This window comes from Alosa alosa, chromosome 1 (genome assembly GCF_017589495.1).
Source record: "Alosa alosa isolate M-15738 ecotype Scorff River chromosome 1, AALO_Geno_1.1, whole genome shotgun sequence".
In the NCBI taxonomy this organism is placed as follows: Eukaryota; Metazoa; Chordata; class Actinopteri; order Clupeiformes; family Clupeidae; genus Alosa; species Alosa alosa.
Genome location: NC_063189.1, coordinates 40,530,471 through 40,545,596, shown reverse-complemented (window position 1 = coordinate 40,545,596; position 15,126 = coordinate 40,530,471). Strand labels below are relative to the sequence as shown.

The 15,126-nt window shown below is 40.0% G+C and overlaps 2 protein-coding genes and 1 long non-coding RNA gene across 12 annotated transcripts in view; 1 reads left to right on the top strand and 2 right to left on the bottom strand.

The window, feature by feature from the left end:
• Positions 1-5,947, bottom strand: part of eps15l1b (epidermal growth factor receptor pathway substrate 15-like 1b) — a 108,532-nt gene extending 102,585 nt beyond the window's left edge. For all 9 annotated transcript variants that reach the window (XM_048258114.1, XM_048258105.1, XM_048258097.1 and 6 more), the window contains exons 1-9: positions 5,882-5,947; positions 5,131-5,172; positions 4,909-4,998; positions 4,634-4,681; positions 3,848-3,943; positions 2,032-2,100; positions 1,644-1,769; positions 1,404-1,463; positions 603-890 (exon numbers count right to left, since the gene is read on the bottom strand). In XM_048258114.1, coding sequence (XP_048114071.1) covers positions 603-890; positions 1,404-1,463; positions 1,644-1,769; positions 2,032-2,100; positions 3,848-3,943; positions 4,634-4,681; positions 4,909-4,998; positions 5,131-5,172; positions 5,882-5,947 — 885 coding nt within the window. The remainder of the gene's footprint in view (positions 1-602; positions 891-1,403; positions 1,464-1,643; positions 1,770-2,031; positions 2,101-3,847; positions 3,944-4,633; positions 4,682-4,908; positions 4,999-5,130; positions 5,173-5,881) is intronic.
• Positions 5,948-6,279: 332 nt separating this feature from the next.
• On the bottom strand, positions 6,280-11,012 carry calr3b (calreticulin 3b). The gene is made up of 9 exons (XM_048258125.1): positions 10,833-11,012; positions 9,876-9,977; positions 9,578-9,781; positions 9,258-9,352; positions 8,940-9,149; positions 8,700-8,813; positions 7,922-8,065; positions 7,728-7,820; positions 6,280-7,598 (listed from the first exon to the last, which is right to left on the bottom strand). Exons 1-9 carry the CDS (start codon positions 10,921-10,923, stop codon positions 7,401-7,403), a joined length of 1,251 nt encoding a protein of 416 aa, XP_048114082.1. The 5' UTR covers positions 10,924-11,012; the 3' UTR covers positions 6,280-7,400.
• Positions 11,013-11,109: 97 nt separating this feature from the next.
• On the top strand, positions 11,110-14,395 carry LOC125304115. Of its 2 annotated transcripts, none has more exons than XR_007195194.1 (3): positions 11,110-11,196; positions 11,484-11,757; positions 14,267-14,395. It is a non-coding gene; the product is annotated as an uncharacterized LOC125304115 (long non-coding RNA). The 2 variants fall into 2 exon arrangements; XR_007195196.1 differs by having other exon boundaries at positions 11,110-11,202.
• The last annotated feature ends 731 nt before the right edge of the window (positions 14,396-15,126 follow it).

The following is a 15,126-nucleotide window of genomic DNA, read 5'->3' as shown; positions in this document are numbered from 1 at the left end:
TTACTGTACAGAGGAATTCTTTACACCTTTGTGTTCGGTAAGGTCTGCTGTTTTTTCTGATATTTGGTTTGTCATGTGTTGAGGGAAAAGTTTGTATTCCACCGAGATGAATGGGTAGGGAGATGGGCGCAGAATGTAATATGATTAAATTAAAGTTACTTTTCTTGCAAACCGTTTACTAGCGGCTAACACTGTTTAAAAGCTGAGAAAAAGCTCTTTCGTGTGGTGTGATACATGTGATGTCTGTGTGATGAGTAGGCTACTTCGCGAGTAGTTCAGCAAAGAATGGGTGAATTTGGATGCACTTTCTTTCTTGCCATGCACTGTCACTTTCTCCACTGCGTAAAAGACTAAATTAATTTGCGCTGTTAATGCTAAGCTTAATTTGACTAGCCATAGGCTAAATAAAAATCGGTAGTCGGACGCAAAGCAGAATAACATTACATTTATTCATTTAGCAGACACTTTTATCTAACGTGACCTGGCAATTATAGATAGATAGATAGTGTGTGTATGCATATTCACACATCTGCATCCGTCTGTGGATCTGAGTGTCTGTGGATCTGAGTTTGTGTGTGTGTGTGTGTGTGTGTGTGTTCTACCTGAGGGGGCTGGCTGCTCTTAAAGGAGTATTTCTGTGCCAGGCTCCCTGTGCCACCCAAAGCACTGCTGCTGCTGCTGATGCTGCTGCTACCCAGTGGGCTCTGCCTGCCCTGGGGGTCGGTGGTGGGGCGCAGGCCCAGACCCTTGAAGGGACTGGCGGGCAGCACAGCCACCGAGCCTGGCAGCGACCCGGCGATCTTCTTCCGTTTGGACGGTGGGATGAGAGTGAGGGGAAGGGTGGCAGGCACCGGCTCTTTCTCCATGGCGCGGTGCACCAGGTGCATGGCCTAGAGAGAGAGAAAGACAGACAGAGACAAGAGAGAGAAAGAGGGGGGGATAAACACAAAACGCATGGTGAGGAGTGGGCTAGTGTGTAATCGTACTCCTTGGCTAGCACTGCATTGTGATGTAGCCCACCATCTTATACACAGCACACACACAAACACCCACACATCACATCCACTGTGCAATGTGTAAACTAACACTGACAGTTCCTTCTAAAAACACACAGATTCAAACCATTTCATTTTGGACAGGCTAGGCAGAGGGTAACACAGAGACAGGGGTACTTTTATTGGTGTAATTGTTATATAAATACATTTTTAAAGTTACATTTACATTTACAGTTGCTAGGCTACACCAGACTTTAGCTCAGAGTGATTTTTCGCTCTGCTGGTTGCTTATATTTCTACAAAATAATATTAATTGTTTTCTTTGGTAGAGACACTTAACGGTCTTGCAAGTGCTGGCTAAAACACATCCATGAGAAATGTGCTACAAGCTATAAGCATCCAGCTCACCACTGTGAACTCCTCTTTGTCCAAATGTCCATCTTTGTCAACATCGCTGAGATCCCAAATCTGAATATATGACAAACACATATGATCACATATTTGTAAAAAGTGACTACTGTAATTGTAGTAGCATTGTTACTAATTACAGAAGCAACAGTCAATAGCATATACTAAACCATAACACTATCATTACAACTATTATCGTTAATTTGTATTATATGTGTGTTGGGTAAATCAGGGACTCACTCTGCCAAGCACATCCAGGGGGAGTTTGGAGTTGATGAGAACTGGCTTCACTTTGTCCCCTGAGAGAAGGCCCCCCACTGGGCCCAGGCTCTCGAAGATCCCATCAAATTTGGCTCGCTCATCAGACTAAGAGACAGAGACAGGATGAAAAGGAATACAGAACACAGAAAAGGGTATAAATGTGAAAGCCCTTGTTAAAACTAGTAAACAACAACCCACTGTCTTTAGTCTTCAATGTCAAATGACTGCCCTTCATTTTATTATTGCATATCCATCCTGTGTTACCAGATTGACAGCTGAAAGGGTTTTATTTTACATGTGTATCTGACTAATATATAACACTAACAGCATACTGTAGGAACTCCAACCCTGGCACACAGGGACTCACCCTCACGGCCCAGCTGGAGTCAGTGGACAGCAGAGAAGCTGAAATCAGGGAAGGACTGCCTGTGTCCCTCTGTCAAAACAGCAAATCCAGAGAAACAGCTAACAATTCCATACATGCATCTCCATTTAACAGAGGACATGAAAAAGCCATCAAATGATCTACGCACTGGAACAAATTCAAGCACAGTGTGTTGGTATAAATACAGCATACCAAAGTGAGACACAAGATCCAGTCACAGAGAAGTACAATCAAGATATGCGTCTCTGACTTGACACAGAATTATCCAGAGTTTCAGTACACAACAGATCGTAGGCCAAAAGAAATAGACAATCATACAGTGACAGTGGCAGAGTCAGGAGACATGCAGTCTACTGTAATCAGTGACACAAATGGTGCTTGACGCAAAACAAGCAATTGCTTTACATTATCTATGTTTGGGAAATCAGTACAGATATCATACAGGGTCATGACAAACAGTAGGAGCATACTTTTAGTCAGTGCTCGAATTACGTGGGAGCCAGAGGGAGCCGAGCTCCCTTAGAGTGTGGACTGGCTCCCATGAATACAACAAAGTCAAAAATCTGAGGGGGTCTCTCATATCTGAAGGTGTCTGGCATTGTAATTTAATCTTAAACAACGCTTATTATCCATCCCTGTGCGATCTCTTACCATTAAAGACGTTAAATTAAAATATAGACTACGCTCTTGAACGCAGCATGACAGCACTTCACCACCACACCACTAGACTATATGAGCAAACCGCATACGATCGATTTGACAGCAGCACTCACAAGTCCGAAGAAGTCACCCTGCTTGATGCGAGTGTTTTGTCTATTTATGTAGGTGTTCATTGGGCTAGCCTGGTTTGATATGTGCTGAAAAATTCCAGTTTGCTGTTGAACTTGCTTTACCTCTTCTATGTTTATTGACAAAGCCATACATTATGGCCCCCTTCAATGATTGTGTGAATTGATAGCCATCCTCTGCCATTTAGCGTTCCGGAAGGTTCCCAGATATTTTAAAACACCTGTTAGCAATCTCTGATGGCGGAATATTCAATGGCTACCCGACAACATCTCAGTGCAAATTCCAAAATTGTTCGTCTATTTATTTCCACAGTTCAACACACGAGACGACCGAACACCCAGTGTGCCTACAGTAATGTGTACATTAGCCTATAGAACATAGTTTGGCTGCAATGGCTTTATTAATTTCAGCCAATTAGTGCATTTTCCCTGTGTATAAGTTAAAGACTAAATGCATTAGTGGTCTGGTTCAAATGAGTTACGTTGTGAAATTGAGAATGGCACTCCGACTACATCACTATTTCTTTGTGTTGTGAAATTGAAATGAAATATGGACTATTGCAATCAATATGTTGAAATTAACTAAAAGGAATCAATTTCTATGAAAAATCTCTGTCTGTTGTGTGCGCGTGTCAAGTTATAGCCTAGGCCTATGCGCATACTGCGCAAAAGCGCCATTCGCGCCTATAATGTATCGCCTTTAGGCTATGGGCGGGATGTGGCAATATTTATGAGATTGAGAGACCCCCTTAAAGACAAAAAGATAATTCAAGCCCTGCTTTTAGTGTCAAAGTGGCCTACTAATGAGGAAATGTAGAGCATTAAACCACATATTGGAATATTGGACATAATGATCTATTCCACTTTCTCTCAGGTGTCAGCATGGGAAATCCAACTAGCTGTAGGATGATGCCAGTCTCACATTTATGAGATGCCCACTCAGCCCATTAAACCCATGAAGTCAAATGTGCGAGACAAAGGGAGATGGTAAGTGTGGTCTTGTTACTCACAAACTTTGGAGCAGGGACAGTGTGGTTTAGACTGTTATGGCTGACATCATTACCACTCTGGGCAGAGGCCACCAATCTCAGGGCGACAAAAAACCCCTGAAAGGCACACAATAACAGCACCAGGTCAACAGTGACAATCAGAGGATATGGGGATTCATTTTCATGTTCATTTCCCTTACATGGATCATGACTGCAAAACTGGACTGAGTTCCAGTTAAGCCACACAATACAATCCGTTAAGCCAAAGTATACACTAAAACGTGTTAATCTTGTCCAGCTTATGTTTAATTTACATCACACAGTGATGATGTAAATACAGAGAAAAGTCAAATGCCAAATTCTTTAGTGTGTGCCTTCATCCTGTGTGAGGCTGTCCAGACAGATACACTCATAAGTACAGCCCAGATTTCATAACAGCACCCTCTTGTGCCTGTTTCTGAGTAATGTCTTCTGATTTCATCATTATGACAGGCAATTTCAAAGTGAAAGCTACTAATGATAAGCAAGCTCTATTAATGATGATAAAGCAGATAGAGAAGAAAGTTTAGCTTGTGAAAACATGCCAATGCCAAACCAACAACCAGCCTGGCACGGTAGCTGCACCCCTATTTAAGTAGGCTTTTCCTATTTAACTTAAACTTATACGTAAACATAAGTAAACATTAAACATAATGTTGAGCTGGCTCTGGGACTAAAAATGTATACTCGTAAATGAATGTATACTCTTCTGTATATGCATCTTTATTGAATATATGACAACAAGATTTTGCCTCAGAAAAACTTTACCCGCTTGTCCAAGTAGCCCTTATGATCTGAGTCAGATAATTCCCAAATCTGAAAAAAAAAAAAAAAATACAACATAATAAAAGGTGGATATGCCGTGCTGGTAAGACTGAATTATTTACACATCACTAATGAAATGTGCATATGACAAGCAGTCTCAAGAGCAAAAGTATCAGACTTTAAATGGTTATTAGTTTATTTTTGTATTGCTCATTAATGTTTCTGAGAGATGATGACTGAGCAAGGAAGAAAATTTATCCTCATTATGCTTGTCCTACCTTTCCCAAAGTGCTGTCTGAGAGGCCAGATTTTTTCAGGAACTGGGCAGCCTCTCCAGCCCCAACTTTACCAGTGTTTGCAGGATCCACCTAAGGAAACAGTGTAATTTTATAGATGTTTGTATGCCAGTGTTGTACATTACAAATTACCGGTACTCAAATTGAAATTCAAGTCAGTGCTAAATGAGACCTTCGCCGTAAAGGCGAGATCAACACACTTACTTGTCTGTAGTAACTGTCATAAGCAGGGTTTCCATTTGATATCTGAAGGGTGGGGTACACCATAAACAATAATAAATACACACATGTAACATTCATTACATATTTTCTGCACTGCCAGCCAGCTAACAGCACACTAACGTACACTGAAAACCATTTTAACGTGGCCACTGTAACATTGTGCAAGATAAAACGTTAATTCATTGCAGATTGTCTTAGTTTTAATTTAGCGTTCAGGACCAGAGCTTCAGCTTAATTTGAAGGATTTGTCTTTTTCCAGTTGAAATAACTTTATAGTTATCAAGGCTGATGTGAGAAGCAAGGTTGCTTAGCTTAGCCATCAACAAGCCAAAGGACTAATGAATTCATTAAAAATGAACATACAAAGACTATTCAAAGTTCACAAAACGCGTACGATTTCCCTCCCAGTTAACCAATTCGCAAAACTGTGTTGGTGTGTAACTATTTTATGTAATTGAAGCATTTTCTTCTTCCAAAACACTCAGATGTTGCTTCCAACTTGTCAGTGGAGCTTGCTATCTAGCCTATCAGTTTACACGAAAACATAGCCCGTCCCTGTACATTGAATACAATAGACAAGTTAACGTCACTATCAAACCTGTCACATTACGCCCTAAACGTCATAACATTTCTCTCACAAGACTACCATTAACGTTTACAGACTGCACTTGCTCCATATCCCTTGTACCTTCTGTTGTTTGTTAAAAGGTGACCAAACTTATAGGTTTGTTACCTGGGATAGCGTCATGTGGGTCGCCATGTTTCCTCCTTCCCTTGATGCGTGCGCGCTCCCGAACATTGCGTGCTAGTTCTTCTTCCTGTCTATGGTCAAGAGCTGTGAGCTGACGTGGATTTTCTTTACTTCCAGTATTCATTCAGTTTGCGCCGAAATTCAAAGCACCAAACAAGATCTTTCTCAAAATCAGTTACTCAACGCTGTGTTCTTCTTAGCAATTTAATCATTCAGTGTCACAAAAAAGGTACTTCTTGAAATTCAGGAACTATAAGGTTTAACCTAACAACTACTCAAGTCGGACAAAACCTGTGACTTCATTGCACTGTCAAATATGTTGTAATATCTCGGGGTCAATGTTAAAAGGGCAATCATTTTACTGAATGGACCACAGTGGCTAATATTAACATCTTTTATTTCAACTTTGGCATCAATTATGACAGCAAAAGGACAATGTTGACAGAATCCAGAATGTGGATCACTGGACGAATGTGGAATGCACAAACTTGTGACAGTGACAATATAAAGGTGACCAATTCTCACACAAAACATTTTTATCAAGTAAAAAATATATAAATTCTCTCAGAGTTTAATTAGGCCAAGTTATCCACATCTGATATAATAGTCTACATGTACAAAAATGGGGTCACAGTTTGCAAAATTGTATGAAAAAGGCCTCCCACAGCACGTTAACTAACAGTTGGAACACATATAATCTCATTAGACACGATTCTGAGGGGTGTAGAAAAGCAGTTTGCTACAGCAAAACAAATAAAAGTCAGTGCCAAAAATTATGTAAATTCTCAACTGCATTTGAATTGCAATTGCAATGAAGAGATGTCTGTTCTTAACACAGGTGATGTTCAGTGACATTCAAGAGTTAAGCCAAACATCCTTGTGCAGTCCAAACTGATCAAAATGATACACATCTTCGCAATCAGAGTACAGAGTACCAGTGTGTGGTCTGGGAGATACAGCATCAAAAAGGGAGTCTGATCAGTAACCATATGTGTTTTACTTAGTTTGGAAAATAAACCAAATTCAAATTAAAACCCAAACTTAAAAAAGGCACTATGAATAACGTTGTGTGCACTTACTAAGACTAATAACATTCAAAATCTAGTCACTTGCAGCTTATTACATTGGATGTCACACCGTAGTTCTGAACTGGTTGGGGGGTATGATCTGTAAACCTGAAATTGTAAGTAACATGACATGAGCCGGGGAAGTGTGTGTGTGCAAGTTTGTGGTGGACTGAATGGTTGGGGGAATTTATTTAAAAAAAAAAAAAAATAATAATAATAATAATAATAATAATAAACTTCAATGAATAGATCTTAAATTATCACATCTGATATGAGCCACTCTTCCTCAGTCCCTGTACAAAATAAGTGTGACTGGTAGCAAGTCACATCCCACAATGGCACTACGCAAATCAGAAAAGTATGCGCTTGGGTTAGGTTTCTTGTAACCATGAGAGCGCAGGAGATGTGTGCCGGAGGAACGCCCTTCTGGTCACTCAGAGCTCGTCCTTCTCCTTCTTATTCTCGTCCGTTTCCGTGACATCAGGCTCCTCGGTGTCGTCCTCATCTTCATCTTCGGCATCTTCCTCTTCCTCGCCGTCTTCATCTCCATCTGTGTCCTGCTCCTTGTTCTTCTCCTCCTCCTCTTTCCTCTTCTTCTCCTCCTGCTCCTCCTTCATTGCCTTTTCTGGGCCCTGCAAGAGACAACCAAGTAAGATTTGAAATTAATGATGATGCCTTTCTTCCACATATTGTGGGGTTTATAACCTGAATGTCATTCTTATTATTGCATTCTTTGATTTTCGCTACATCTGATTCTGTACCTTTGTGACTCCCCATGTCTCTTTTGCAAAATCTTCAGCCTCCTTCACATTGTCTGTGATAAGGAAGTTGTCAAAAATGGTGCCGGACTTAACCTGGTGTAAAAAAAAAAAAAAAATTAATACACAAACATTAATCTCCAAAGCACGACTGAAATACTTTATCAATCAGCTCATGCATCGTTGCCAGTGCCTACCTGCCACAGGTCCAGGCCTAGGACACCGATGCTGTCAAACTTGTAAATCTCGGCATCCTGAGTGTATTCAGGATTGGCGATTTCAGGGTGGACCCACGCCCCCTTGTAGTTGGGATTGTCGATCTGTTTGGGTTTCCATTCTCCCTGTAGACAAAGAAGTGATTAGGCTACATCCTCTTTAGCGTTAATTTTGCACATCTTTTTAAGCCTTGCAGCAACAGACAATTCCATCAAAACCTACAGACAGAATGGATGAACAGAGTCTGTTAAAACATGCTCCGATGATATTTTACAAGCTCATTTACCAACCTGTAATTAGGATGGGTAATAAAAGGGCACATTTTAGCAGATATCTAGCACCCTTCATGCTTATCTGTCACCCACGTGAATAATTGAATGATCTTTACACTGATTCAATGTCTTAACAACAGGCTCCAGCTCCTTCTTCCTGAATCTCCAACTCGAAGTGGTAATGTAACGTGTGAAGGGGGAGTGGTAATCAGAGGGATAGTTTGAGTCTGTGTTCGACGTGACACTGCCTGTTCAAATTCGCCTGTTTTTTTAGCAGCCGTTTCAAAGTCAGAGATTGGCATATGGAGTTGGAAACAACCGTGTTTTTCAGGTTCACTGTAGATTTGCAGCCATGCACCAAATACTCCTTATTCAACAAAGCCAAGGTAAAATGCTTTTACATTCTATATTCTACTTTAAGACAGGTCAATTTGATTGAGAGATGTGCAAAATCACGCATTACTCTTATCTATAGTGAATCCCCTACCTTGTATTCAGGGTTGGGGATCATTGGGGGCTCCCACTCGCCGTCCATGTCTTCATCCCAGTCCTCTGGCTTCTTGGCATCGGGATCTGGGATGTTCTCAGCCTTGTCCCAGTCCTTTGAAAAGGAATTAATTTAAAGTTTAGTTTAAAGAAGGATACAAATCCTATTGCAAATATGCATCTAAAAGTATTATAACACTGTGGTCACATGTGCTAACACATAAAGAGCAGAGCGGAATACCTCAGGCTTGGTGTCCTCAGCATCATCGATCTTGGGGCTATCATCCCAGTCTTCTGGTTTCTTGGCCTCTGGGTCCTTGATCATCTTAGGGGGGAGGAAATCCCAGTCCTCCTCCAGAGATCCCGACTCTACCTTCTCGTTATCGATCTTCACCTCATAGGTCTGGTCTGGGTTGAGGATCAACGTGTACACGTGTGTAAGTTCATCATCCTGCAACAAAGAGAAAGAAAGACATGCCAAAAGGTTAGTTCTGGCAACATGGCAACAACAGTGAGTAGTTCTTTGTGTCCTGGTTTATATCTGCTAAAACAGGCTTGCCTTGCACTTGACTTCCTTCTTGATGAGATGATTCTTTCCCTTGTAGTTGAAGATGACATGAACCTTCTTGGTGCTGTAGCCACAGATATCAGGCCCTGTAAAGAGTCAACATGCCAACATCACACATCTCAATTCAAACAAATGTTGCCACTTCAGCACTCTTATGATTCCATTTGATTGTAAAATCATATTAATTTTATACAAAGCATTGATAAAATGGGCTTGAGGGTGATTCATTTAATCCTAGGCTAGCAGTACATCACTCCTGTCACTATGTGTGTGTCACATAGTTTGGGCAGAAGGATGTATACCACACTCACCAAACATGATGTAGTACTGGGAATCTCCATGCATGGCAGCCTGATCAAGGTCAGAGGGGAACACCTTCACATAACCACCACCACAGTCAATCTTCTGCTCATGCTTCACAGAGAACTGGATTACCAAGGTTTTGCCCTCATTACTGAAAGGCTCAAACCTGGCAGACATTGCATAGAAGCGGGCATCTTGGCTGGTCTGAAGGCCTAGAAAAGGAAAACATATGTTTTATGACTAAAATGTCAATTATGGCTCCTTTGGCCAAAACACGACAATAGAGAGAACAGTCACATAACACACCTTTGTCCTTCTCTGCGTTGCCATAGAAATTTCCAGCAGTGAGTTTGAACTGGCCATAGTCAGACTTATGCTCAGAGTTCACCCAGCGACTCTTCCATGCATCTATGTGGGAAAGAAATAGGAGATTGTCATTGTGATTCACATACATCAACACCTACAGAAGAGACTATAGTCACAAGACTGACCATGACCAAGATGGACTCATGGGGACTTAATGAAGTTATGAATAAGCAGTCCAATAGAGCACTATTAGTTGTGTGTATTGAACACTGTACAAGATTCCGCTTGGAGGAAAAAAATGTAAGAAACACTCAACGTTAACCATACTCTTCTCATACACTTCCTGCTAAAATTCCAAAAATACATGGAGCTTCCTCCTTCCCGACCAAGGGCTTGCACACTCACAAGTTACTTTCGTTTCAAATACACATCATTCAGGTCATGTGACCACATAGGTCAGTTAACCATTTCGAAACGCTCTTAGTAATGATCAATACTAACTTTTATAGACATTTGTGACTGAAAACTAATTAGGTAGATTACCATGCTAAGCTGTCATCTGATTAACCAGAAGTTTTGGTAAATATGAATCAGTACGAGAATAGCATTTAGTCATTTAAAACAGCCATGTGCCTGTTATCCAGTTCAAGTTAACGTAAGATGGCAACGGTTAACAGTTGGTTGCTAAAATGAAACTTCAGGCGCTAACGTTATGATAAAACCACTAAAGTTAACGTTAGCTTGAACTTGGCTGATAGACAAGCATAGTATGGGCTGAAGGAGCTTATTTTCGTGAGGCCTAACTAGACGTTTGATCGTTTTAAATGTAATATTAGCACGAACACTTTGAGATGGGATTTACCTTTTAACTAACTTTAACGTTAAGAATAATCGTGTTGATGTTTGCTCCGCAAATGAAGTTACCACGTTATGTTAGCTAAGTTACATTGAACTTACCTCCATCCAGAAACTCCTCCTGGAAGAAGACGGTAGCATTTACTGATAATGCTACTACAGCAATCGTGCAGAAAACGACGGCAACCTTCATTTTTGCCTCTTCTCGAAATCTCTCGAAGCCCTTCTCTTGCAGTAATGCCAGTTTTCTACCCACCTTAGCCAAGTCTTCAGAGGGTTATTGGCAATTTCAGGGAAGCATGGGTGAACAGATGTCTGTCGTTCATTGGTGGAAAGGGTGACACATCAGACCAATCAGAGGAGACCACGAAGTGCACGACTCGCCCTCGCCGGAATTCACTCATCGCAGTTTCCCAGACAGAAGCAACTATCAACCATGCTATCAGCCCGCTTCAATTTCATTTCGGTAAAGGTGCTGTAAGGTGTTAAGTAACTTTGTTTACTGAATCATTAGATAGCATATTACACACATTTGTGAGTGAACGTTTCGATCAATATTGAGTGAATTGTAAACTGTTCCACCACAGCATATGACGAAATGTTTGAAACGAGTAGAATTTTGCTCTAGCTGCAAAACATCGATCTAAATTCACCAAGCCTTGACTGCTGTTATTGATCATATCAACCCTGAACAAGGTAGACCCTGCAGCTCTGTACAGCCTGCTAACCCTGACCCGTTTTTTTTCTCCCCAGAGTAAACTAAGACCTGGATCTCTGACCCCCAGACCTGGGGACACAGTAACAACCCTGGATGGATGTATTGAAAAAGTCTACCAACGGAGGGCAGCATTGAGTTTCAGTTGACTAAGTCAAGCTTGTTCGATTTGAGGCAGATCTGACTTGGTCTGGCTTTCTACGTAAACGTGATCTTCAGAGGCTAGCCGGGACAGTCACGGCGGCATGGGGGGTCTTTGGGGGGCAAGGCCCGTCCTGGAAGTCATCTGTGCCCGCCCTCCCATACAAAAATGTGATATATGGCAATATATGAACATATATGTCAAATAACAGGGACTTATAATTTTACTTATATGGACATATATGTGATTCAAATATTTATGTCAAACATATATTCAAAGCTATATGTCCATACATGCATACAAAATATTTTAATTTCCCATATAAGATGCTATATATCTTCATATACTAGATCCAATTATTTGTTTTCCAAATATATGGAGAAGTTTATGTGTGAATATGTGACAGACTTATATGTAGTCTCTATGTATGGTGGCATACATATCCATACACTAGATTCCACTACTTATTTTCTAAATATATGGAGAACTTTATGTGTGAATATGTGGCAGACATATTTGTAGTCTCCATATATGGTGGCATACATATCCATACACTAGATTACATTACTTATTTTCCAAATGGAGAACAGTGTGAATATTCACCCCTTGCAAGTGAAGTCACGTTTTGTTCGCGCCATAGCAAAATAGCCTAGTGGACGGCAAGAACACGAATCAAATCAATGGGTTGTAATGGGACATATCGCACAGCTAGGAGATTATAGTGAGATTTAAATGTAGTAATGCCCTTCCACGACTGTTGGCTTATTGTTTGGAATACAACAACATCCCATGTTCTTGCATAGATATATTTTGGTTTGTTTTCTTTGTGTTTCGGGAGTATTTCAACCACAATTGCATGCTTATCTCCTCAGTGTATGAAGCACAGCAGCGGTTGCTATAGCAACCATAGACTCTGAACAGGACGGCAGATAGCACTTAGGCAAAATCTTTGGCAAGATCTGAATGTAAACAGATAAAACCGTTCAAGTTTTTTTTTTTAATTTCCTATTTCTTTCAATTCTTTAACTTAAGACATGTAAGAAGTAAGTTTATTCGCTGGGCAACGTACAAACTGACGAGTTACATTGCCCTAGCACTATGAGCTACGATAAACGTTAGCTAGAATAGCTAGCTTCTAAGCAAAGATCCTTGATTACTAGCTCCGCTTTAACCCTCTCTGTTCTAAGTGTGGCAGCTAGTTATTATTTCATGTTCTGATTTGACATTCTTAACGTTTTGACTATGTTACAACTGATAAAAGCAAGACAAATAAAGTAACCAAATCGCTTTGCAATATTTTAGTCTAGAAATACTTATGGGTGTTTATATACCATAATGTTAATTACAGTAGCCTAAAGTAACGTTATCTCCCCTTGCTGTTACCACCAGTTTTAATAACTTTACATTTGCGATCATGACCCATTTCATCTAACAACACCACTGGCATCTTCTTTGACTATCAGACCCCAAACAGCAATACATTGAACTACAAAGATGTTATAGTAATGGTGTTCAGTTCATCATAATCTTTATGACATAATGTAATTTGCCGTCCGTCTCCCATCTTTTTGCCGTCCAGCATGGAGCCGTCACGTGACTTAAGTCACGTGTCTGCAAGGGGTGAATATTTGTTTATGTCTTGGCGTCACAGATAAGGTGTCGACTATGCTGCCTTATGTGTCAATGTTTTGTGTGGAGCGCTTTGGGTTGCACTATGTGCATGAAAAATGTGTGAGGCCAAAGCTACTTTAAATATAACGGATGCTTATCGCATCTTGATATGCGCATAAGACACAGCAATACCCATCCCCACCCTGGACTGACATTTGAACTCCAACCACGGTGACTTCAACCGTCACTTTTTGTCATGCATCCACTGTGTAGCCTAAGCTGTACAAACTCTGCTGTCATCATATCCAAGTTAAGAAAGCCTTTAGTAAACGGGAATTAGTTATAAAATATTGTTTTTATAATGTAATGTTAACCAAATCCGTTTGTTAACAGTCTAACCATAATGTTAGAATTAGCTAACGTTAATGTTATCAATTAGCTATCGATAATGTTAGCGAGCTAATATTGCTAACGTTAGCGATGTTAGCTGTTAATGTTAACTTTTCCATTAACTAACTTTACCATTATGTGGAATATCTAGAATGGTAGTTAACATCATATCCAACAACAAGCCTGTCTGAGATGTCGTTATGAATATAAGTTTTAGTTTGAATGAAATATCAGGTGTGAGTAAGTTAGCTAACCTAGCTATAGCAGCTAACTTATATTTAAAGTGGCTGCTAATAACCATGCAGGCTAACGTGAATGTTAGTAGGCCTAAATGGATCTTTAGTTTGTGAAGGGTAGTGTTAAGCCATCCTTACAACAGAAGACTTTGAAGATTTGGGAAAGATTCTTGAAAGATAGTCTTTTGAGTAAAGCTTGAATGGGGGGCATTAGTTAAAAGACTCCAATCTTTCAAGAATATTTCCCAAATCTTGTCAAAGTATTCTGATGTATGGATCATTAGGCTACATGTTCTTCATCTCATAGCCCTTATTTAAGCTTACTTGTGCCAAGGTGTGTGTTTATTAAAGATGCATGTGAAGGTAGTAGTGCTTCAGTGATGGTCTTTTCATGTTCTGTGTGTTTTACAGCATATTAATCTTCTCTGTTCCCTGTTTGCAGGTGGTGATTTGTGAGGACTGCTGCCCTGAGAACACTGAGTGCATTCTGCATATTATGCCAAATCAATGTGTGCCACTTCCATAAAGGGGAAAAAAGTTTCTACCTGGAGAGTGTACTCACTGTTTGTGTGGAAAAACTAAACTTTAATAAAAGGTTAAACAAATATTTTGTGTGTTTTCTTTGGAACATCAACAATGTTATATTTCTGATACATATATTGTGACATATTTCTATAAATGTGACATAGCAGAACATTACATACATTTTGCAATATATTTACCTTATATGAGTGCAAATATATGTCCATAGACATATATTTGCAATATATTGGTATCCCTAGTATGCATACAAATACATAACTTATCATATATTAACATATATGCAACTAACATATATTTGTATATCTGGGAAAATATATGTGACATATATAAAAATGGCCAATTTTGAAATATATTTGACATGCATGTGTATATATGTGACTTATATGTGTGAAGCATACATTGACATACATAATATATGTGATTTACATATATTGCCATATATCACATTTTTGTATGGGCTGGACGAGCTTGGCTGCTCCAACCAACCCCAATCCCATAGATTGAGTTTGAACACTTATTAAATGTAGGCCTATATTAGCCTATACGTTTGTCAATCTAGCAAGTAGCAAATAAAACTTGTAAAATCTGTATTATTCCGTAGCTAATCAATCAGGAACATTAGATAAGCCCATCACCTAAATGGAGAGGTTACAGTGGCGCAGTCTACTTCACTTCTTCACTTCCTGTCATCCGATGACAAATATAGCTTATCGGCTAGCAGGCAGTGGTGGAGGAAGTACTGAATCTCAGTACTTAAGT